General features: G+C 39.0%; 1 protein-coding gene and 1 long non-coding RNA gene across 3 annotated transcripts in view; one reads left to right on the forward strand and one right to left on the reverse strand.

Annotated features, from left to right (window-relative positions):
* Window positions 1-4,849: 4,849 nt before the first annotated feature.
* Window positions 4,850-9,199, forward strand: si:dkey-56m19.5. Its single transcript, XM_087261659.1, has 2 exons — window positions 4,850-4,984; window positions 6,921-9,199. Exon 2 carries the CDS (start codon window positions 6,927-6,929, stop codon window positions 8,505-8,507), a length of 1,581 nt encoding a protein of 526 aa, XP_087117785.1. The 5' UTR covers window positions 4,850-4,984; window positions 6,921-6,926; the 3' UTR covers window positions 8,508-9,199.
* A 13,848-nt stretch (window positions 9,200-23,047) lies between these two features.
* The window catches only part of LOC147836089 (uncharacterized), a 35,692-nt gene continuing 34,370 nt past the window's right edge, over window positions 23,048-24,369 (reverse strand). Inside the window, exon 3 of one of the 2 annotated variants that reach the window (XR_015496120.1) lies at window positions 23,048-23,383. This is a non-coding gene — a long non-coding RNA (uncharacterized LOC147836089). The remainder of the gene's footprint in view (window positions 23,384-24,369) is intronic. The other variant, XR_015496119.1, reaches the window with a different exon arrangement.

Below are 24,369 nucleotides of genomic sequence, written 5' to 3' on the forward strand. Positions count from 1 at the left end.
TATTTTAATAACATGCTAAGCAACTAGTCAACAGTGAGAATACTGATTGAGGATTTTTGTTTGTCCAATTTTGATGCATTTCTTGATTCCTTCACATTTTATTTAATTTTGTATGGTCATTATTTTATACTATTTTATTTGAGCCTACTTTTATGTATTTGCTTTGTACTTCTACAGTTTTGTTGATTTATTAAAATAAATTGTTAATTAAAATATAATATTTTTAGTTAGGTTTTTTCTTCAAACATTTCCATGCACCCCTCCCCATTAAAAAAAATTAAAAAATAAATAAAACTCTGCTGTTGATGTTTGGACATATTACATTTTTGTCCCATCCACTGCTAGAGAGACCTGTGTGTAGATAGCATTTAGCAGCATTAAACATAAGTAATAGATTATACATTGTCACAGTTCCGTTTTTCAATTAAACCATTAAACTGCACAGTGAATCTCTTATTTAGATTGTGTTAGCAATTCGTTAGAATGAGAAGCGTTGCAATCATGTAGAGCTCATTACTGAGCAAAATCTTTTTTTTTTTTTTTTGATAGGCTGCGCTACATTGCATAAAGCAATATGTAATACTTTAAAAAATCACTTTATTAACTGTGTGCATGGGTGTAGTTGTACTGTTTTCACACTGTAAACGATGCAAAGTTTACAGAATTAATTCCTGTTGTCCCAACACAAATCAATTAAGTTAATTTAACAATTTAAGTGGATTAAACATAAAATCGCTCATCTTAAATATTTTTTAGAGCAAATGAACTCTTACACGGTAAAAAAAAATGCTGAGTTCCATGCAATCAATTTGTGTGGGGACAACATGAAGAAATTAAGGTGACTTTTTAAAGTTGATTGTTTACATATTTAAGTGGATTGAACATAAAACAATTGAGTAGTCCCAGAAAAAAATCTCAAGAATTGTGTTGTTTCAGCTCATTTTAAATAGCTAAGTAGCTTGAGTGCATCTCAGATCTTCAAGATCCAGCTTTTTTGTCTATCCTTCATAAAGCTGCCACTTGAAGTTGTGCAACACATATAGTTATTATTTTGCAATGCTATTCTTATCATTCTGTGTCTAAACAAAAGTCACATTCAGGCCTTGTTTAAAATGCAGGGACAACTATGGCTATTGCTCCTGATGCACCATCATCTTTCAGACACTAGAGGCCGCTGTCCTCTTTTTTTCTCTAAAAAGAAATTTTCAGAGCAAACATTTTTGTTGTTTTATTGACATGAGACTTGCAGTTAATCACATATGACATGCTTGCCAAGCCTTTCATGGGGCATAAACCTCACAGATCATAAACCTTTCAGCACACAGAGTCTGGGAACACCGTAACCTTGAACTCTCTGCCTGGAATAGTTGGGCATTTTAACAAATTACCAGCTGTGTGACTGAAATCAAAACATTACTAGCCTTTTTTTAGCCATGAGTGTAGATCATCTCAAATGTCAAGAAACAAAACATGTATTTACATTTTTCACATGAGACCACAAGCTCTCGTATTTTAAGGATCTGACTGTACAATCCTGCATCAGAAAGTTTGATTGCCATTCTTGACATTTGGTTCAACAAAAATGCAAGCTGTGCTGTAAAACGCAACAGCATTACGGAGAGGAAACCAGTTTCTCACGACTGTTTCATCGCATTCCATGTGTCTAGCAGTGATGAAAGGGCAGTGCTGGTTCATTCCTCCCCTCAGTGAGATTTAATCACGAGTTCATGATAAAAAAAAACTAAATCAAAATATTTAGTGGCTTGTCTACATGAGGATTGACTTATAATTATTGACACAGCTGGTCAGCTCCAGGGTGTTTTCTGTGAGACCTCCTTTACTGTATACACCTGCACTACAGTAGGTCACAGTTCTAATATTATAAAACTTGTGTCCAGTATACATCCTCTTCAACATTACAAATACATTGCAACCAAAGGAAATAATTATCTTAATTCCTATTTGTAAAATCTTTAATATATACAGTACTCGGCACATATGAGTACACTCCTCACAAATCACTCTTTTAAATGAATATTTTCTGTAGGAAACAATATTTACTATATTTGTGCACATATATTAGATTAGTCAGAACTGAAGCCACATTTGGAGCTTATCCAACAAAATTATTTATGATAACAGTCTAAAATTAGTAGCCCAAATTTATATAGGGAAAAATAATAAATAAAATGTTAAAAAGAGCTAAAATCAAGAGAAACAAAAAAAAAACTAACAAAGGAATATATAGATTTTTTTTACTTTGCAATTTCTTTTGCAATATTTCACATGATTTTAAATGTTTTATCTTTCTATTTCTAAATATGTTTAGTGACTAAAATATTATTTAAATTAATATAGTTTATTAATAAATGTGTTTTGTTAAAATATGTAACATATATTCACTGAGAATTTGATAAAACTATGATTTTTCAAAATAGGGTGTACTCAATTATGCTGAGCACTGTATCAAAATCAGAACCTTTTCTAATAGCACTTGATGTGAGTATTGCACTGTAAAACCCATTAAGTTAAGGTAACTCAAACCATTTGAGGAAACCGATTGCAACAAACCATTTAAGTTAAAAAAAAACAATCCTAATAAGTACTGTGAACTTAATTCATTGGAGTAAACGACGCAATTTGAGCACAGTAAAACCCAATAAATGAAGAGAACTCAAACCAACTGAGTACTGTAAAGCCCGATAAGTTAAATCGTCTCCAACCGTTTAAGGAAACAGATTGCTACAAACCAAATGAGTAAAAAATTTATCTGAGTACTGCGAACTTACTCCATTTAAGTTGGGGTATTAATTTAAGTAATGAGGTATTTAATCAACTCATTACCTTCAACCTATATCTATTGAGTTCAAAACTCTTTTCAAATGACTAGAATTAACTTTCAGTAAATTTTGAGTTTACCACACTCATTTTTATTTAATAAAGTTAACTCTTGGGTTTTACTGTGTGCCTCTTTGTAAGCTAAACATTCATTCATTCATTTTCTTGTCGGCTTAGTCCCTTTATTGATCCGGGGTCGCCACAGCGGAATGAACCACCAACTTATCCAGCAAGTTTTTACGCAGCGGATGCCCTTCCAGCCGCAACCCATCTCTTGGAAACATCCACACACAAATTCACACACAAACCAAAGCACCCGGAGGAAACAGACGCGAAGGCAGGGAGAACATGCAAACTCCACACAGAAACGCCAACTGAGCCGAGGTTCGAACCAGCGACCTTCTTGCTGTGAGGCCAAAGCACTACCTACTGCGCCACTGCCTTGCCCGTAAGCTAAACAATGTAGATGAAAAATTGCTGTAATGTTAAATAATTTACTGTCTACAGTATTTATCTTTCTAATTTTTGAAAGTATCCCAGCAGTTTTAGTGAGCCTGTAGATATTTACTTTTCAGGCACAACTGTTATTATCATACTAGAACATCATTATTTAGGATAGTGAATACTTGTTGAATCTGCGAGAAAGAAACAGTAATGTTTGGTAAGTGTTTTTTTTTTTTTTTTCATTTACATGTTTATAGAGTTAAAATGAAATGGCCTTAAAGAATGTCATCGCACCTCTGTCTGTACTATTAACACAAAGCAGCCAAATTACACAAGGGTGCCATGTGTCAGGCTGCTTCAAGTGGAATGTAATATTCAGAATGACCTTAAGACTCTCGTATACATCTTTCTTGTTGCGCATTTGTGAACCAGTAGGCTTTATACTCTCACAAAAAGGCTGGGATGATTTACAGTGCTCAGCACATGAGTACACCCCTCACAAATCCTCATAAATTCATATTTTTCATAGGAAGCTATACAATATATATAACTGAAGAAAAATCTGGTGCTTATATAACAAAATAACTCATGATAGCGGTACACAAACTCGTACACCTAATTTTTTTGTTCTAGAAAAATATTAAATACAAATTTAAAAAAGAGGAAAAATTAAGAGAAGAAAAAAAATTAAGTTGAATTTTTGTAGTTTGTATATTTTGCAATATTGTGCTTGAATTTAATTGGATTATCTTATCTATGTTTGGTGACTAAAATATTATTTTAATAATTATAGGCTAATTAAATGCACCAAAATACATTGCCTACATTGCCTATATTCACTGAGAAATGTATAAAAATATAAATTTTCAAAATTCTCCATCATGCTAAGCACTGTAATTCTAATTTGAATAAAATATTTTACCATCCACATGGGTCCACATTTTACCCAAATTGGGGTTGAAACTACCCAACTTTAAGAATTTTTTAAAACATGCAAAGAATTTGACTCATTCAGTATGAGAAAACACACACACAATAACTATTTCACTTTTGGTTCAAGCAATGGTGACATTCACAAGTCAGTCTACAGCCGCTTACAACAGGATCAGTGTGCGGACATCTTCACACTGTAAAAACAATACATTCTACACTGCAACCGAATTTGAAGGGCCTGCTTACAATTCACTCTCTTCTCTTTCAGCCATGGGGGAGGAGATTTTGCTGTAACCCCTGTCTTTACACACACACAAACGGAGAGAGAGAGAGAAATGCATGGTAAACCAACCAATCAGGCAGGTGAAAAAAGGCAAATGCACCAACTTGAAGTCAAAGGAACACGGTTGCTATAGTGATCACTTCAAAAAGTGAAAGAAAAGAGGGCATTATTCCCAAAACCCATTATAAAGCCCATCTAATCTAGTAAAATATGCACCCAACGTGAGGGGGAAGGGAAGGAAGGAGGAGAGGGAGGGTATATGGATTGTGGGCAGTGGGCAGGAGAGGCTGTGATAACGACAGATGTCTCACAAACCGTGGCTTTAACAGGAGGGGTGAAAGGAGAAAAAACGCCCAGTCGCGGATTGGACCTCAGGGAGAGAGCAGGACCGGCGCTTGCTGAATCACATTCACTACTACAGGAGGAGACAAAAAAGTACACCCAGCGCACTCTTTCTCACGGATTTCCACAAAAGCGGAGTAGCAGGTCAGTAAAATGTCTTTAGTGAGTCTCCGAATAGCGGAGTGAACATCACTTCGCAGACAAAGCGTTTAACCGGGGCTGGAGATGGAGTTGAATGCAGACTGCACGAGCCGTTCTTTGTTCTCTTCATTTTCACATGTCAGTCTTTAAATCTAGCACGATATGCAACAGATTCATTCCTTGTCTCTATTAATAACTAGATGTTAATGTTTATTTCCTGGAAGTGTCACAGTTAGAATATTTTACCTCACAAATGTCACAGTTGAAATATTTAAGCTTACTTTAATATAACACGTGTTTCCTTAAGAAAGATATAGCTACTGGAATGTAGATATCTGACTGAAAGTACATTTAACGATATACATAAAGAGCTATTTTAACATTTATATTGTATTTTTGATGTGTTTAATTAAGATATGGGTTACAGGTAGCAGTTATTCAAAGCTTGTATTTCGCTTTCCCTTTACTGACCTCTTAAAAGCATTATTTTTTAAGGAAATGGGAAGCTTTTATTTGCTTTACCATGAAATTGCTTATTAAGGAGGAGCTGGTCGATATGGGGATGGGTGTTGGGTGGGTGTGGAGTGGGGGCTGGTATGTCTTACAATTAATACTATTGATACAAAATTGCATAGCTTATTATTGAACACAGGATTTACTGCAGTCATTGGTTTTCTCAATTTTTGCATAAGCTCTAATGAATGGTTTAATTTTATAGCATTGATCATTACACAATGTTGTAACCCGCAGTTAGACGGGGGATATGCTTCTTGGTTTGCCACACTTATATATGCTGAGCATATTACACCGGTCTTCAAGGACATAACTTTTACTGGAGACATTTAGTAGATTTCTTTTCATTGTAATATTAATAAGTAACTTCATTAAGTATGATCTGGAGAAATAATGGAGGCTGTGAAGCGTACTGGCACAGAGCCGGTAATGCTGTAATAAACGCTGTCTTTAGTGAGCGCTGACATAGGCAGCACATCTCAGCAGTTGTACCCTTTTGCAGGTTGGATTGGGGCATGACTGCATATCCGGTCTTTGTTTGCCCCAGTGCAGCACTATGGACAGCTCCTATTGTAACCCCACTACTTTACAGATAATTAAACAATGCCCTGGTTGCAAACGGTGTCATTTCCATTTCAAGGGAAAAAAGGAATAATGAAATGTAATGTATGATGCATATACAGACTTATTTGACTATAATATAAACATATTGCAACTTGCAATAATTTAATTTAAATTCTTGTCAGTTACGTTAAATAAGTTTGATAAAAGGAAAGCATAATTAAACCTTTAGCTATAGTTAAAAACTGATTATTTAAAAAAATGTGGCCATGTGTAATATTGATTAGCCTGTCCTGTGAATATTGTTTTCCACCTCTTCATACCAAGCTGATTTACCAGCCAAAGCCAAAGATAAAAAGTACTTTCTGTCCTGTTTAATCAATGCATGGTTAGCTTGCACTGGTTTTTTTCCATATCTTTAGAAGTTTACAAGAAATAAGTGACATTCCCTTCCAGTCACTTTTTGTCCTCAAGCCACGTCCTCCTCTTTAACAGAGTTGGACTGCATTCAAAGTCCTTGGCCGGGACTGCATTGGGTTGAAACTATTGAGTGAGTGTCCTTTAAAATGGAGAAATGGGGTGGGCCTGGGAGGAGGTTTTGCATTTTATGTTCATAATGAGGTTCCAATAATCTTGGTTATTTGCCAGTGGAGTTTTAGACCAACCTTATCATGCAGTCCTCTAGCTCAAACAGTTACAGCAATAGAAAAGTCATGTGAATGCCTAAACAGATAAAAATGTATAGAATAGATGAAGCCAAAGGATATTGCTTTAGATAAATGCATCTCCCAAATAGATAAACTGAATTATACCAAAAATGCAATGATGTTCATAGTTGACATAAGATGTTCTTCTGTTCCCACAGGACATCATGGGAGGCAAGCTAAGCAAACGGAAGAAGGGATACAATGTCAGTGACCCTAAAGAGAAAAAAGAGGAGAATGCTGTGGAGTCAGTTGAACCAACTGAGAAGAAGGCTGAGACCCCTGTGACTGAGGCGGAGGCTGCACCACAGGAGGCTGCTGCAGTAAGTGCAGTGGAATCTGAAGCACCAGATGAAAAGACCGCCTCTCCTTCAGGAGAACAAGGAGAGGTAAAGAAGGATGATGCTGCACTAGAAGAACCAGTGGCAACCACAGAGACATCTACTCCAGCACCCGAGGAACCAGCAAGTGCTCCAGAATCACAATCAGCAGACGTATCAGCATCTGCAGCAGCAGTAGAGACAACAGCTGCTACACAAAAGGCCCCAGCTGCAGAGGTAACAGCAGTTGTTGAAGAGAAAGCAGCAGCTGCACCAGAACCAGCTGCAGTAGCTGTGCCAGAGCCTGCAGCGGCACCTAAAGAACCAGCAGCTGAGGAGCCTGCAGCTGCACCAGAGTCACCAGTTAAAAAACCTGAAGAACCAGCAGCTGCACCAGTAGTGGAGGAACCTGCAGTTACAGTACCAGAGTCACCAGTGATGGAGAAACCAGTGGTTGCAACAGAACCAGTTGCTGCTCCTGAGACACCAGTTAAAGAAGAACCTCCAGCTACACATGAAGAACTAGCAGCTGAGCCAGAAGCACCAGTGGCAGAGGAACCTGTAACACTTTCTGAGATTCCATCAGCAGTGGACAAGACACCTGCTGCTGCACCTGAAGAAGACACAGTCGCCCCTGAGGCTGAGGAATCTGCAGTTGCACCTGAGGATGCTGCACATGAGCCTGAGGAGCCTCCACTGTCACCTCAACTTGCAGCTTCACCAGTGGAACCAGTCACAGAGGAAGTAGTAGAGAAAGTTGTTGAGGAGGTTGTAAACGCCAGTGTGAGTGAATTGTCTGCTGAAATTACAGAAACCACTGAGGTCACACCAGAACAAGAGACTGTCACTGAGGTTGCAGATCCAGAGCCAGTCACAGAGTCTGCCCCAGTACCTGAACCTGTTTCCGAGGCACTGAGCACAGCGGAGGTCGAGATCGCTGTTTCCTCCCCAGTGGAACCAACACCAGTCACATCTGAATCTGAAATTGCTGCACCTCCCGAAGTAACACTGACACCAGCAAATCCAGAACCATCCCCAGAGGAACCTATGGCGGAGCAAAAATGTGCACTGGACTCCATCCCGGCAATCGTCATCTTAGAATCAACCTCCACCAATGATCTCTGTCTTGAGGAGAGTTCCCTGGAAGTTACAGATAAGAAGCTGAATAATGGAGACTGTGAGAGTGCTGGCTCAGCAGAGGAGACTGTATCAGCTCCCACTGAGGTAAATGGGGATTGCCATGAGGAGACAGAAGATGTAGCTCCTGCGGATGTCCTCGAGTCTCCGGTTGAGGCATGTGTAAATGGCGTGAAGGACAAAGAAGCGCCTCAAGAGCTGAGTGACTGTGAACTGAAAAAGGACTTGAGTTTGGCTGCTGACTTTCAAGTACCAGCTCCAGTTGGTGATATGGTAGAGGTGCCACAGTGAACCAGCTGAACTGTCGACCTAATCTGAGAAACGAACCTTAAATGTGAATCCCATATTGATGCAAACGAACAAACGAAACAATCATCTGACAACAGGCTTTCTGAAAATTAATGTGAAAAATGCCTGTTGTGCTCTCTCAGGCAAAGGGATTTCTGGTTAACCAAAAAAGAAATGCAAACACCCAAGAGCTAAGAGTGTGAGAAACAAAGAAAGAATGAAGTAGTGAGGGTGAAAGCCTGAAAGGAAATGGGAGGGAGAGAGAGAGAGAGCGCGAGAGATGGAGCGGATGGTCTTTGAAGTCTTTGTGGCCAGTGTCCTGCTGTCAATGCGGAGGGTGAGCTTGAAGGCCCGGTTGAAAATGTAAGCCAGAGAGATGATTACATGTGAACCTTAAAAAAAATACAAATGTAAAAGATGTCAGAACATAAAATGCTGGACAGTAACAATGGTAGAAATGAACTGAATGAACAAACCCATCTTTTTGTGTAAGCCTGATGCATATTGAAATGGTTTACTGGCTTAGCATTTAATAGCATATAATCTAATTTAGACCATATTTCTGTCACTATGTAATATGGAGATGTGAGGATGAAGCATTTTGAACTTTTCATGTTGGGAGAATGAGTGTGGAATGTTCCTTTTAACTTAATGGCTTGGCTTAGAAAATAAAACACTCTGTTATACCTTAAAAATAGTTCTATCTTTGTTGTTTTCAATTTTATTTATTGTTTGACAATGTTGTGCTGAATTGGTACACTCTAAAAATGCTGGGTTTTTATAAAATATGGACAAACCAATGGTGTTACTTTTTTTTGAAACCCAATATTGGGTTATGAAAATTATTTTTGTTTTTTATTTGAGTGTACTCAAGTCTGGAAACAGAGAAATAAATGTATGATCCATATAGCAGACCCATTTTAAGTAACACTTTATTTTGATGGTCCATTTGAATATTAGTAGACTGTCTGCCTAATATCTGTTGACACTGCTCCTTCAGCAGACATTTAACTGACTATAAGAAGTACATGTCAACTTACACTAACCCTAACCCCAACATAATAGTCTACTTATAATCTACTGACAGTAAGTTGGCATGTAGATGCAATGTAACTTAAATTCAACAAACTGACCATCAAAATAAAGTGTGACCCCATTTTGTTTTCTAAAACATGTGCTCAGCATGTGGAATGTAATCTCTGATTTGATATAGGAGAGTACTGTAACACACTGCAACTGTTCCATTCAGTGCCTGTTTTCTGCCATTTTGTGCAGTTGAAAAGATCTGACTGGCAGGTCACCTTTTCAACAATGTCCCAAGAGTCATTGACTTTGTAAATTTGTTCTGTGGGGCTGGGCCTCAGACACGTGTTGTTTTGAGTAACATGGAACATGGCCATGAATACAAATGTCTGTTCAGAGACTCTTCAGTCAGGTTGCGGTACAACATGGTGACATTTTCACTCTTCACAGTAATATTTTAGGATGACAAGATGCTTTATATTTCAGCAGACTGTGCCGTGGTGGACAGGACTTGGAAATATTTCTTGCATAAAATGAAAGCTCAGAGTGGCCTTGACTAACACTATAATGCCTTACATGTACAGATACACACAAATTACAGCCCTGGCACAGAAAGGAAAATACTCAGCCCAAAAAAGTAAGTTGCAATCTTGCTGGTCTCACCTACTCACGTCTCGCTGTCTCACTAATGTACAAGAACTGATTACAGGGTACATTTGTAAGTTTGCGTGTTACAGAAAAGAGGCTTGCATGAGAAAGGCTTTACGAGAGAAGATGCTGGAAATATTTGAAGGTTCCCAAGTGCCCTCCGCAGGCACCATAATGAGCTCCTCCACATACCAAGTAAGAATTCTTGGGTTTCTTAAAAAAAAAAAAACAGGCATAGAGATTTATGAAAGGAATGTTCTCTAAAGCTGAGGGGGGTGGGAGAGGGATGGGTGAATGAACTCACTGGCTTCAGTGTTTTTTGAGTCACTGTTAAACTTGTCCTCTGTTTAACATTTGTGAAAGGCAGATTAGCATATTCTGTAACCCCCTGCCCCTTTCGAAAAAACAAAACCTTTAGATAGATATTATCCAGTGGCATTTCTCATTTAAAGTGGCCGATCACTAAAACCTTATTGTGCTTTTTAAATACTTGTCTTTGTTTTTCCAAACACGGCTTTAAAGACATTTTGAATAAGACATTTTAATTAGAATAACTATTTTTATTATTCCTAATTTAACTTTATAAACTGAAAATTAAAATGATCTTGGAAGGGTCTTAGAGATGCATCGCTGTTTGTCATCAAAAAGAAATCTCTGGTTTGAAGTAGGGGAGTGGTCCAGTGAGAGGAATTTTCTATACAAGGTGTCCAGTTTCCTCATCCCATCTTACTGTGCTTGGGGAGCAAGTTCCTTCCTTCCTTCAGTTTCTCTCTCTCTCGCTCTCTTCCTCTCTTATTCTTTCTCTTTTCCTTAGCTTTCATGCACAACAGATGAGAGGCCCTGCTTGCATCTTGATTTAAAGGCTCTCTACACAGTGCATAGTTGTGCAGCCGCAGCTGCAGTGCTTGGATACACCAGCACTATGTGTTCTATACTGGAGCCTTGGCACAAAACCTAACATGCTTTCCTGTCGCTTTCGCCACATGAGAACATTTGATCTTTCACTTTTACTCCTCTAAATCCCTTTACTCAGAGAACGATATAGATTAAAGTCATATTTATCACCATTATTAGAGTATTTTATTAATAAATAATTTAAAATCAGTGTGAAATGGATCACTGGTGGTGCAGTGGGTAGCACAATCGCCTCACAGCAAGAAGGTTGCTGATTCGAGTCTGGTCTGGGTCAGCTGGCGTTTCTGTGTGGAGTTTGCATTTGTGGGTGCTCCGGTTTCCCCCACAGTCCAAAAACATGTGGTACAGGTGAATTGGCTAAGCTAAAATTGGCCGTAGTGTTAGGTGTGTGTGGGTGTTTCCCAGTGATGGGTTGCAGCTGGAAGGGCATCCGCTGGTAAAACGTATGCTGGATATGTTGTCAGTTAATTACGCTGTGGCGACCCCAGATTAACAAAGGGACCAAGCCGAAAATAAAATGAATGAATGAAATGGATCACACACTGTCTCACATAAGCACTAAGAACTGATTACAGGGCATGCTTGTAACTGTGTGGGTATCTGTTAGCATATAAGAAGAAAATTGGCTTGCATGAGAATGCTTTACGAGTGATGATGCTGGAAATCTGAAGGTTCCCATGGCCCATAGTGAGCTCCATCACATTCCAAGCACAAGTTCTCTAAAGAAAAGATTACAACTTCACTGAAAAAATATTTCTTTAAAATTATTGCAAACAGTTTATATGTGTTGAATTTAGACAAATGAAATTTAGTAATGATCCACTTAAATTGTTTGTTTAGATTTAGCCCAGATAAATTGTTTACAACCACTTTACTTGAAAGAAATTAAGTAAATCCAAGAAATCTTTTTTGAATCATTTCTTTTTCAGTGTTGGATGTAATCCCTACCCTACTTAATAATAAAAAATTCTGTTTATTTTGGGTGTCATTAAAATACATGAGAAACAATCCATCATTACTTCATATATTTGGTTAAAATAATCAATTTCACTAAAAAAACACACACACAAACAGAGATTAGACAAACTGGAAGATATAACAATTGTTTGGATGTGGCTGTGATCTGTTTAGAGTGGTTCAGAGATCATGAAAGTCTATAAAATCAAATTTGGACTTTTTTTTGGTGACTTGTTTAGATAAATCTAGTGGAAAAGTCCCAAAATATGTAAATAAAGCGAACATAAGTCAGCACGCAGAAGCTAAAAAAATGTGTGGTTTCTAAATCCATGTCATATGACCACAAGAAGGCTGTTGGTTGACCCTTACAAATGTAAGTCAATGGTTAACTGTGGTCCAGGTCAATACACTATTGCAGCAGTACATGCTGGAAAAAAACACTTATTGTCTCACCTAAATGAACTGATTTCTCTCTAACGAACACAGATTTCTAGCGTTGAAAGGTGGGTTCAAAAATTAAAGCTAAAACAAAAGCTGAAACACTCCAAGGGGGATTCCCATTGTTTTTAACCACCCCTCTCTCCCATTGTGATTCATGGCCTGCCAATGCTCTGTCCATCTGTGCAGCTGCTCTGTAAGGCCGTCATTATATACGGGTCCATAGAAGGCTTTCAACCCGAGCTCAGTCATACTTACAACCAGTATTGATCCACGAGTTAGCTTAATGGCCACCAGGAGGGCTGGGTCTGCCTTCTTACCCTTTTCCCTGTATTGCTCGTTCTCCCTCCCCCGTCTATATAGATTGCACAGCACCTCGGCAGGCCTGCAGTCTATTCAAGCTCTGCAGCACACTTTAGTAACAAACCCGGCCAAACACTCGTTTGGGAGGTGTGGAAAGGGAGGACAGTGCGAAAGTGGGGGTTCTGTGTGTGTGACAGACACAGCATGGAGCCTCTATGGGGGAAGATATGTCTCTTTGTCATTCTGCCCAACCCCCTTCCTCTCTTCCTTCTCCCCTCAGCCATTAGGAGAGGGAGAATTTTATACCCGACACTTAATCATTCTAGACCATTAAACAGAAGAAGGAGGAACCAGAAGCCGCGTGCTAAGCAGAGCTCATTTTTCCTTGAACATTGTAGTGATTCAGCCAAACTGATTGTGCTTGAGGTTACACTCCCCCTTGTAGGCAGTTAAGATGGTAAAATCATCACTAAACTAAGGGGAATGAAGTGTTCCCACAACTTCTTAAATCTGATCCTCATTTAGTTTATTCCATTAACCCAATCTATTGCTCATTCCCTACTAAGTATCCTATTCATACTTAAATGTACATGTTAAACTGAAATTGAATTGAAAGCAGTCTTCCTAACTTTGTCAGTCACTTTTCTGGCTGACCAATAGCTTTGAGGCGTGGCTACTGTAGCAGGCAAAATGTTCCAGAGTCTGTTTAGCCTTAAAGCCCTGATACACTTGAAACATAATAGAAGAACGAACTGAAATAACGCCATTTAAGAAAATCTGGACAAAACAAAAAGTCTGATTTGAGTTTGTTTTGGCAGTTCGAAACAACATCTCACCAAAGCTAACATTTTTTGTACCTAAACGCCTTTAAGCAACTATTGGTCCATGGCAAATACACAGTCAGTGGGTGTGTAATGGAATTTGTATTTCATATCCTTGGATGTTGGTGGTTTAATTCTGCTGTGGCAACCCCTGATGACTAAAGCCTGATTTATGCTTCTGCGTTGAGTGATCGGCGTGACCCACAAGGCCTGAGTTGCGTGTAGTCGTGCATTTATACTTCTGCATGCTGTTTGTGTTGCTCTGCAATAACACTTCTGAAACGCTAGCTGGCAGAAGGTTTTTATGTTCCTCTGTGTCAAGTTTCTTTGCTGGTGTTTTGTTTTTTCGGAACGCTACCTTGATGTACAAGTGGCTACAACTCGCTCATTCAGAGGCCGGAACTGGCGGACATGCAACAACTTCATTAATCATAAGGTAAACACAAAACCAAAGTTTCTATCTGGAGCTCCTTCATGATCATCGACACTTGTAAACACTTACTCCATGGGGTTTGTGTGTCTCTCACCCCCACCGACACTTGTCAGCGTTACCAAGCTGACCAATCACAGAGCTTGTGCTACGCATCACTTCGACATGTAGTTACATTTTTTGAGAGGTGCGCATCAGTGTCAACATCAGCCATGGCGAGAGTTACGCAATCGTGCGAAGGTTGTGCCAGAGCGTGCGCTTGACACAGAAGTTTAAATCAGCCTTTAGCTGAAGAAAAATGAATGAATGAATCCATGGATGTCAGACAGGAGAACAAAATCCATAAGTTAGCCAAATGAATACACTGGAGGGTCAAGTGCCAGAACTTCTACGATTGCTCACAGAAAGATTTCTCAAAGGAGGTCACACACATCAGATGAAATAGCACCATCGCGTCGCACCACATCTTTTAAAGTTCTAAGCATTGTTTTCTATGAGCGTATTGTGTATTCCTGTTACGCAAACTGCACATCTATGGACAGAGAACGGGTGCATGTTTGTTCCATGACCTACCCTTTTCAATGCTCCTGCGCTCTGTGCTGAATTTGATACAACACATGTGGTGCTATTTGACATCTATTTGTGGCAAGTAGAAAATAATGTAAAGATGTGGCACGCCACAGTGTCATTTCTATTCGGGTGTGCGGTTACCACTAAGAACCTTAATAAGGTCAAAAGTTTTTTAAAGAACAATTGTTATGTAGTGTGAAGAACCTTTTAAAAATTCAAAGGACCTTTGTCTACTATAAAGAACTTTTTGTGAACATACCAAAATGGCTTAAAATCCAAGGTTATTATAGTTAAGAAAACTAACAAAATAATGAATCTAAAAACATTTCGCTAACTGAAATCAAATTAAAACATTTTTAGGGTGCTTTCACACCTACACTTTTGTTTCAGAACGTATCTCAATTGCCCAGTTAGCGCGGTTCGTTTGGCATATGTGAACAGGGCAATCGCGCTCTGTTCCGCGCCAAAGTAATCGCTCCGAGATCGCTTGAATGAGGTGGTCTCGGCTCGATTGAAACGAACCCTGGAGCGATTCGATTGCGATGAGAAAGCGATCCGATCCGAGTGCGGTTATATCACAGTGTTTTATGGATATGTAATAGGCTTACGGCTATATGAAGAGAGAATTATGAGTATGGCGGGAAGTTTCGCGAGTCTCCGGATGCCCGCAAACGAGTGATGATCTCCCAGTAATCTCGCGTCTCCCTCCCGGTCCTCAAATAGGCTACGTCGCGCACCCTTCTCACCCCTCCCCACCGCATCTCTCCTCAGACACGTCGCAGGCGCACACCCTGTCAATCACCACCAAACCACCACCTCTCCTGACAGCTTAGCGGGACGCTGCAAAATAAACCCTGACACTCTGACCAATGTGAGGAGAGTTTACTCGCACGTGACTTGTTTTAGCTCTTTTGGTCCGATTAGAAACTTTGCAGTGTGAAAGCGAACCGCTCCAAAAGCAAAGAGCAACAATGTAACAATTGTAATCTCTGTTTGGGAACAACTGAATCGATTCACAGGTGTGAAAGCACCCTAAGAAACTTGAGATCGTGGTGATGTTATAACTGAATGAAGCAATGGTAGCTGATTACATTTTTTGGTATGTTAAGTCCTAACATGGATGGAGGATTGTCACAAAAGATCCGGTTCGCGGTCAGACTTCCTATCACTACTGTGTGTCTTACTTTAGAAGCAGCGCTGCACAAGTATTTTACTCAAGACTACTGTCTTGTGTGCTGTTGTATTTGACTTTGAGGATGGGTAGATGGTAGTGGTAGATGGTAGTGTTCTTGTGGCAAAAAATGTATCTTAAACTAACTTATTAAATCTAACTGAATTTGAAAACAGACAACGCAGTGGCGCAGAAGGTAGTGCTGTCGCCTCACAGCAAGAAGGTCGCTGATTCGAGCCTCGGCTGGGTCAGCTGGTGTCTCTGTGTGGAGTTTGAATGTTCTTCCCTTGTTCGCGTGGGCTTCCTCCGGGTGCTCCGGTTTCCCCAGAGTCAAAAGACAGAAATTAATGAACCAATGAAAAATCTAAAACTTTTATAACCTTGTTATAATCAAAATGGTAGTTTTCATTCACTTTTCCCCTACTACTCGCTCATGAGTAGCACAGCATTGCTTTGTTCATTCAGCAGCACTACTTCATCATACACCAGCAAAAGTGATGTAGAGGATGACAAAATGAGATGGAATAAATTCTGTCAAAATCTAAATGCAAGTGGTCAGAGGAGATGCACTTGAATGCATGTTCATTACACCAAGTGGAAATGGTAATGAATCTCGGATGACCACTTGAAATAAGGTGACTGAAACAGTTTGCTAAAACCCATGCCTAGGTAAAAGGTGCACAGGGACACCCCTGACTCAATCTGTATCTTGAAAAGTCACGATTATAATATGCACCTTGAGCACAATTGGATGACCAATCATACCAGTTTCATTACACAGCCTGGTGGATAGTGACACTGGATTTGAAAGGAGCATGTGTGTGTGTGTGTGTGTGTGTGTGTGTGTGTGTGTGTGTGTTTAAGATTAATTATTAAAACTACATTGAGCTCAGTCACCTTGAGCAGGCAAGTTAAAAACAGAGAGCCATTGAAATCTCTCATTCCTGTTCTTCCATGTAGAAACAAAAGTTTGCTGGTTACAATTGACAATTTATTCAAAACCTAAAGTACAGTTGTTATGTATTCACAGGGAAGTAGCAGTGCTCACTCATCAGAAATGCTACTTCATAAAACAAAACAAAAAAAACATATAAAACCTTCTTACTCTTTGTCCCGGTGTCATGAGAAATCGGTTCCCCCCTGACAATTGGGTCCGCCTAGGATCCTAATGGTTCACTGAGTTGTAATAGGTATAGTTTAAAGCTCGTGATTAAAATATATATATATATATATATATATATATATATATATATATATATATATATATATATATATATATATATATATATATATATATATATATATATATACTTTTTTTTGTTCCTTTATTTTTGTGTACCCTTGAGGTATTAATATGAACCATTTAGGTACAAATGTGTAGCTTTTGAAAAGGAGAGAAACAACTTAGTTTAGATGAGGCCTAGCAGTATTAATCATCACAAAAGGGGATTTGAAACTTTGAGGTACAACGTCAATCTGACATCACGTTGACGTCCTGTGCCTGCTGGGTTTTCTGTATGAGCTCATTAGTCTCTCAGATGATTTCGGAAGAGTTCTGGATTTTATTAGGGGCCATGCACCGAACCTATTGTTTTTGTTCCGTTATTATTCTTCTTCCGCCATGATTTGAATAGCAGCCCACATAACCGTTGTAGGAAAGTTATAAAATTTGGCACATGGGTAGAGGACGTTGGATTTATGAAATGGACCAAATTTGGACCCTATAAACCATACTCTCTAACCTCACCACTTTTCCAAATTTGGAATTTTTAAATAGTTATAACTTTTGAACCGTAGGTGGCAAATTCAAAATTCTTTTTTTCCCTTGATTCATTGGTTTATGCCAATGCAATGTGATACCAAACTTAAAAAATCGTAAGGTTTAGTTTTTTTTTTTAATTATGAGTTTGTAAAAGACGGTTACCTGGAGGGTTGGGTCAATTGTCACCAAAATTGAACAAGGTCATCTTCAAACCATGCTGACAAAAAGTTATCAAAAGAAAGATGATAAATGAAACGGTTGTAACATTGTACTCAAACGAATTGTTCGAAGGCATCGTAAAATTAAACATGAGGCCATATCTCCCCAACGCTTTGGGTTATTCTCACCAAACTTGCTGTGTGTTATGACGACTATGGTCTGAGGCTGTGTGCACAGTTTTGGCACAGCGCCACCTAGTGGTCAGGAGATACGAAAAATGGCTATTTTTCCAAATATCTCGTGAGCCCTTGGTTCAAAATTTACAAAATTAGTCTCATTACATTCGGAGGAACATTCTGAGTCGATTGATATCCAATTATCCCATATTCACCATTTTGGGTGTCGGCCATTTTTAATTTTGTCCAAAAACACCATATTTTATGAACGCACTAAGGTATTGTCACCAAAATTGGTATGCATGTTCAACTCTAAGCCCTGAAAGTGCTCAAAAATTTTATAGCACCTTGTGGTCAAAAGTTATAAAAATTTAGAAAAATGCTAATAACTTCTAATGCAATAACCTTATTGTCACGTGACTGGTCTTGATAGATTCCCTGGAAGGTCGTGCATGCATTGAAACCAAATTTTCCATAATTTGACCAACTTTCTGTTTGCCATTGTTATGCCAATGAAAACGCTACTTTTTCGAACTCCTAGACTGTTGGTCCGATTTTCACCAATTTGACTTTTGATCTTCATCTTATATGTTAATAATGAAACTTACAAATTTGGTAATAACTTTTGATAGCAAAGGTTAATTTTGATGAGGAATTGTCCTCAAATTATTCCTTAGGTCATGCTGAAAACAGAGATACCTCATGTGCCATATTTGCCAAAACTTTCTGCCCGCCATTTTGAATTTGTTTGAAAACGTACTTTTTTCAAACTCCTCCTAGCCCATTGCTCCAATTTTCACCAAATTTAGATCACTTGATCTTCAGACATTGCTGGCAAAAAGTTATAAATTTTTGTGTGGTAATAGGCAATATGGTTGTTGTTTACTGCACCAAAAATGTGCTGGTAGAATGCTAAACTGCACAAAACTTATTGCATGTGATTGTCACCTCACACTGACCACATCACATAAATTTCGTAACAGTGCCACCTACTGGTCAAAAGTTATAAACCAGTAAATGATTCATTTTCGTATGTTTTTGCTTACATGTCCAGTTAAATGAACTTCAAATGTATTCAGAACTCATTGTTTCACTTGATCTGCTGCTCTATAGAGATTGCTGCTTATGGCCTCTGGACTGCTTTGTCATTGGGCCTCTTCATTGCTTGGCCCCGCATTTGCTGCTTGCAGCTATATTTATTTTTAATTTTTTTGCACAGCTCTGATCACAGCATTACAGGGAGGATGAGGTCTGGACTTTGACTGGACTATTGCAACCCCTTGTTTGTTTTCCTCTACAGCTGTTCGGATGTAGGTTTGCAGGTAGACTTGGGGTCATTGTTTTGTTGCGTGACCTAATCTTGGTGAAGCTTTAGCTGTCTTTAATTTGTTACAACTACAGTGAATCAAAATCAGATTTATTCATTCATTCATTTTCTTGTCAGCTTAGTCCTTTTATTAATCCGGGGTCGCCACGGCGGAATGAACCACCAACTTATCTAGCACGTTTTTACGCAGCAGATGACCTTCCAGGTGTAACCCATCTCTGGGAAACATCCACACACACACACATACATTAGGAACAATTTAGCCTACCCAATTCACCTGTACCGCAAGTCTTTGGACTGTGGGGAAAACTCGAGCACCCGAAGGAAACCCACGCGAACACAGGGAGAACATTCAAACTCCACACAGAAACGGCAACTGAGCTGAGGTTCAAACCAGTGACCTTCTTGCTGTGAGGTGACAGCACTACCTACTGTGCCACTGCGTCGCCCCAAAATCAGATTAATTCTGTAATTTCTAGTCAAACTCATTTCTCATAAGTTCAGCGTGTAGCACTAGCGGTTTGACTTCCTTCATTAAACAACAACAGCATCATAACTCGGTCCAGCAGCATTAGTAATCTGCAAAAGATGACCTTGGCTTTTAGGATCATGTGGATGACACTGCTAAATCAGAGGCTTCGCTTACTTAAGACAGGGCTGCCAGAGAGCCTGTCGCACTGAATTATTTATCAATTAGATGACCGTTAGAGGGGACAGAGAGACGACAGAGGGGACGGGAAAAATAACAGCACTGTGTGTGTGTGTGTCTCTGTGTGTGTGAGAGAGAGAAATATGTGTAAGGGTGTGCTGGCAGATAAGAGTACATGTATGTTATGTATGTGTGTTTGCGTGAGATGCAGTTATCTGTTGGAGGCTCTTTATTATGGTCTTGCACAGCTTGTCACTGCATAGACTTGCTGTTAATGCAAGTAATATACGTTTGTATGTGTGTACTTCTGGGGTGAGAAAAGCCTTTAGGTAAGTGTGTTTTCAATTCATTCATTCATTCATTTTCTTTTCGGCTTAGACCATTCATTAATCCGGGGTGGCCACAGCGGAATGAACCACCAACTTATCCAGCAGGTTTTTAGGCATTGGATGCCCTTATAGCTGCAACCCATCTCTGGGAAACATCCACTCACACTCATTCACATACACACACTCATACACTACGGACAATTTAGCTTACCCAATGCACCTGTACCGCATGTCTTTGGACTGTGGGGGAAACGGGAGCACCCGGAGGAAACCCACGCGAACGCAGGGAGAACATGCAAACTCCACACAGAAACGCCAACTGACCCAGCCAAGGCTCGAACAAGCGACCTTCTTGCTGTAAGGCGAAAGCACTACCTACTGCGTCACTGTGTTGCCGCTTTCTATTCAATTCAATTCATCTTTATTTGTATAGTGCTTTTACAATGTAGATTGTGTCAAAGCAGCTTCACATACAGAAGACTATGGTGAATTATAACAGTGTCAGTCCAGCTTTCAGAGTTTAAGTTCAGTTGTCTTTGCTAACATGCTAAAATGCTATACATAATGGCACACGCAGACACTGATAAAATGAGGATGTTACAGTTCCAGATTATCAGTTTCATCAGTCTGAATGAAACAGAAAGCCATTAGTCAGATTACTGCAAACAAGTCCTGAACACCAGCAATTCACCATTACAAACTTATAACTTCACAAATACAGTCTTTATATAGCATTAGAAGCATTTGTCAAAGACAGTAGCCTATTAGGGAAGCAAATGGACAACTTCATGACTTAACTTCACTTCTGTGTCTTTATTATATACACGGTACAAAAAATCTATGATCAATTAGTCCTGACAGCATATGTTTTAGTTCCTTGTAACTTTAATCATGTTCTGACTTAAATTTATAAGTTACACAAGCTGTTAAGGTCAGTTTAACATAATATAATTTCAATGGAACTCAAGAGATTAATTTTATTCAGCTTAAAAATTTAAGGCAACCAGGATTTGTACAGTGTAGTTAAAAGTGTCATTTTGATAGTTTTGTTTTCTCTTCACAAATCACAAGTGCATTTATTGGCATTGCCTGATTTCATACATTGTCAGTTTTCAATAAAACAATGTATAATGAGGTTTCAGTTTTTATTTAAGCTGGCAGATGTAGTGGGCAGGTGCTGTAAAGCCTTTTTGGATGTTTTTGTGCAATTCTGATTGGAAATTTCTGTGCAAAATCATAAGAAATACATACCTTGAAATGATGCAGGCTCTAACCTGCACATATCAATCATCAACAGTCTTAGATGGAGTATATTTGTAATGATAAATTGCCATTATTTTTTACCTTTGAAGCTTGACTGACATGATTATGGACAAGGCCTTTTTACAAAGGTATTTTTCGCTCAGTTTTTGTTTGACACAATCCAGACTTTTCTTCTCAGAACTTTAAGTTAACATCTCTTAAAATTTTAGACATGAATGTATAATTCTGAAAAACATCCCAATTAGCATTTTTTGCAAGTCCTAAACCCAGACGTTTATATTTCAAACTTTTTAGTTATAAAAACGTTTTTGAACCTTTTCAGCCAATGATAAACTTCTAATGAAAGGTTAATGTGACTATTTTCAATTTCATAAGGTTTCTTTTCCAGCATCGATGTTATAATGTCAATAAAATACATTCAGTTAAACAGACTTAAGGATTTTTATAGTTGTTTAACCATAAAACGAGATAAAAAGACTAAACGCTAGCACCGTCAGGATCATCAGGCAAAATCTTAATTAAAAATTCTGGGGTAAAATAAACTGTCATATTTCAAAGACATGGCAGGGGGGAATGGAATTTAATGCAGTGGTTTTTGTTCAGTCTAAGACCCACTTTATACCGTATATCCATCAGGTAGTGAAGATCACTTATTTTTAAAGAAATCAGACCTTAAACGTGGCAATTTCATAATAGAAACACAGTTCACCCGCAGAACTGAGGCTGGCTGGCTGAAATGAAAAGTCTCTGTGCATATACCCCATTGTGAAGGAAAGTTTCAGAGGTCTAAGCTCTGATTCACCTCAAATGCAGCCTGGATGGCATGAAGAGGAGACTCCAAGACTTGTGTCAGCAACTTGTATAAACTTTCAGTGAGAAATACAAGGCAAGGTTTCACTCTGGAATGAGAACTTTCACATGTTGATGGAGTGATGGTGCCAATTGACCTGACGCTGTGGGTCATTCCCATAGATATGGTGTGATGTGACACCAGTTCAAACCTCTAGCACCATCCAGTACAGCATACTGATTAAACTGAACACAGAGCCTGTTCATCTCCCAAGTATTCATTCCTATGTTGGTATTCACTGTAGCAGGGTGTCTCACTTCATAATAGGTGTGGAAAATTTCAGTTTGACATTATGGAGGATTTCTGAGAGGGCTTCTACTTGTGATTTAATGGAATTTAGAATTGCAGCTATTAATCGTAAAGTATCATGAAATCCCCATTTTTCAGTTCAAGTCTACCTTAGAATACAACTTAATTGGGCATGGGAAGCTGTGAGCAGGAGAGAAAAAGGACAGCGAAAATTCATCAGTGGCCCGTACTGACCCAATAATATCCAATTGCGGATCTGCAGACACAAATGTTTCAGGCCACACTAGATTGAGACCACTAGATTCAGGTTTCTAAGTAGGAGGGGCATTTCAGTTTCAGCATCTTATGCCGCGAGTAGGTGGGTCAGGTTTGGCAGAATTGGCACTGTCTTTAAGGTGGCGCACATGACATGGGCCGGATGTAAAATGTAGCATTTGGCCCAGATGTTAAAAAATTGATATGTGGGCCATGTAAGTTTCCTGACCCACATTTAAAATACAATTAATATTAGTATATGTTTTATTAACCAAATTACCATTTTACAAATCATACTAACCTTTACAACACAGGCTCATTCTGAAAACAAAGTCCTGCGGACATTTCTTGAGAAGACCGTGAATTATGTAGCCAGAGGTATATATGGCTGCATTTAATTTTTTAAGAGAACACTACCGGCAGTATGTCTCCGCTCCTTTTGGCGCTAACCAGCTGACCGCTTACCTCCGTGTGGAGGGCTTTCCCGCTGCAACGAGTTTGTCCAGTTAGCTTGTCGTGTACGTCGGTGGACTTGAGACGCAGAGAGGAGTTGATCATGACGACGACCAGGTTCGAATAGGTTCCTGAAATCAGGTAAGACAAAAACAGAGTCCAAAAATTAAAATGAACGAGTGAACAACAGGGTGAGAATGTGGTAAAATCAGAAAACATAGTAAAAATCAGACGTTTTCTTTTTTCTGGACGGCTTTTGTAAACCGTCGTCTGCCTTTAGGGAAGTAAGCGGGCGGGCGGGTCAATCAGTAAAATTGGTTGTGTTTAGGGAAGGAGGAGGGTGAGTCGGTCGATTGGCCGGTCGCCCAGTCAATCATTCAGTCGGTCGACCGACAGCGGCCTCTAGTGGGTTCACGCAAGAACAGCGTGGGCACAAACGGCACTCCCAAGAGGCATTTAAGATGTCATTAAGTGGTAGCCACTGAAATAAAACAAGTAAATGGTCATTTTTAACCATTATACAAAACCATCACATGAGAGAATACATAAATCAGGTGCTTTAAAGACACAAAAACATCATGCTGTGTGTGCAGAAAGATGAATAGAATAATAAAGAGGTAAAATGAATGAATAAAGTGCACTGAATTCCCTGATTGACTTGCTCAGCACTTTCCTTACACTCATCAGTGGAATTCTTCAGTGCTCATTATTACAGCCATGCATGAGTAATAATCACATGAACAAGGCAATTCAGAGCTTAAACGGGCAGTATTAATGTAAACATTGGATAGACTGACTGGACATAAATGACTTTACACCTAAAGTCTTCTAATTCAAAACCCTCATGAATAAAAGGCTTGTTTATGTGGTTTATAGTAACCTAAAAATTAGTGTCAGTCTCATGTGTGCTATAGAAACATCAAATGAAGCCACAGATGTGATAAAATGCGGGATCTGAAGGTCTCACCCCTTCAAAGCGAGTCTGCGGTTGTAAAGTCAGCAGGCATTTGAATCAAGAGCTTTAAATGATTGTGACAAGTCTTTACTAACCTAGGGTTAGCACTCACATGCAGGCAAACACGGCCAGTAAATTACTCTTATATTCATATTCACAAAA

This window comes from Danio rerio, chromosome 7 (genome assembly GCF_052040795.2).
Source record: "Danio rerio strain M-AB ecotype USA chromosome 7, GRCz13ab, whole genome shotgun sequence".
NCBI lineage: Eukaryota > Metazoa > Chordata > Actinopteri > Cypriniformes > Danionidae > Danio > Danio rerio.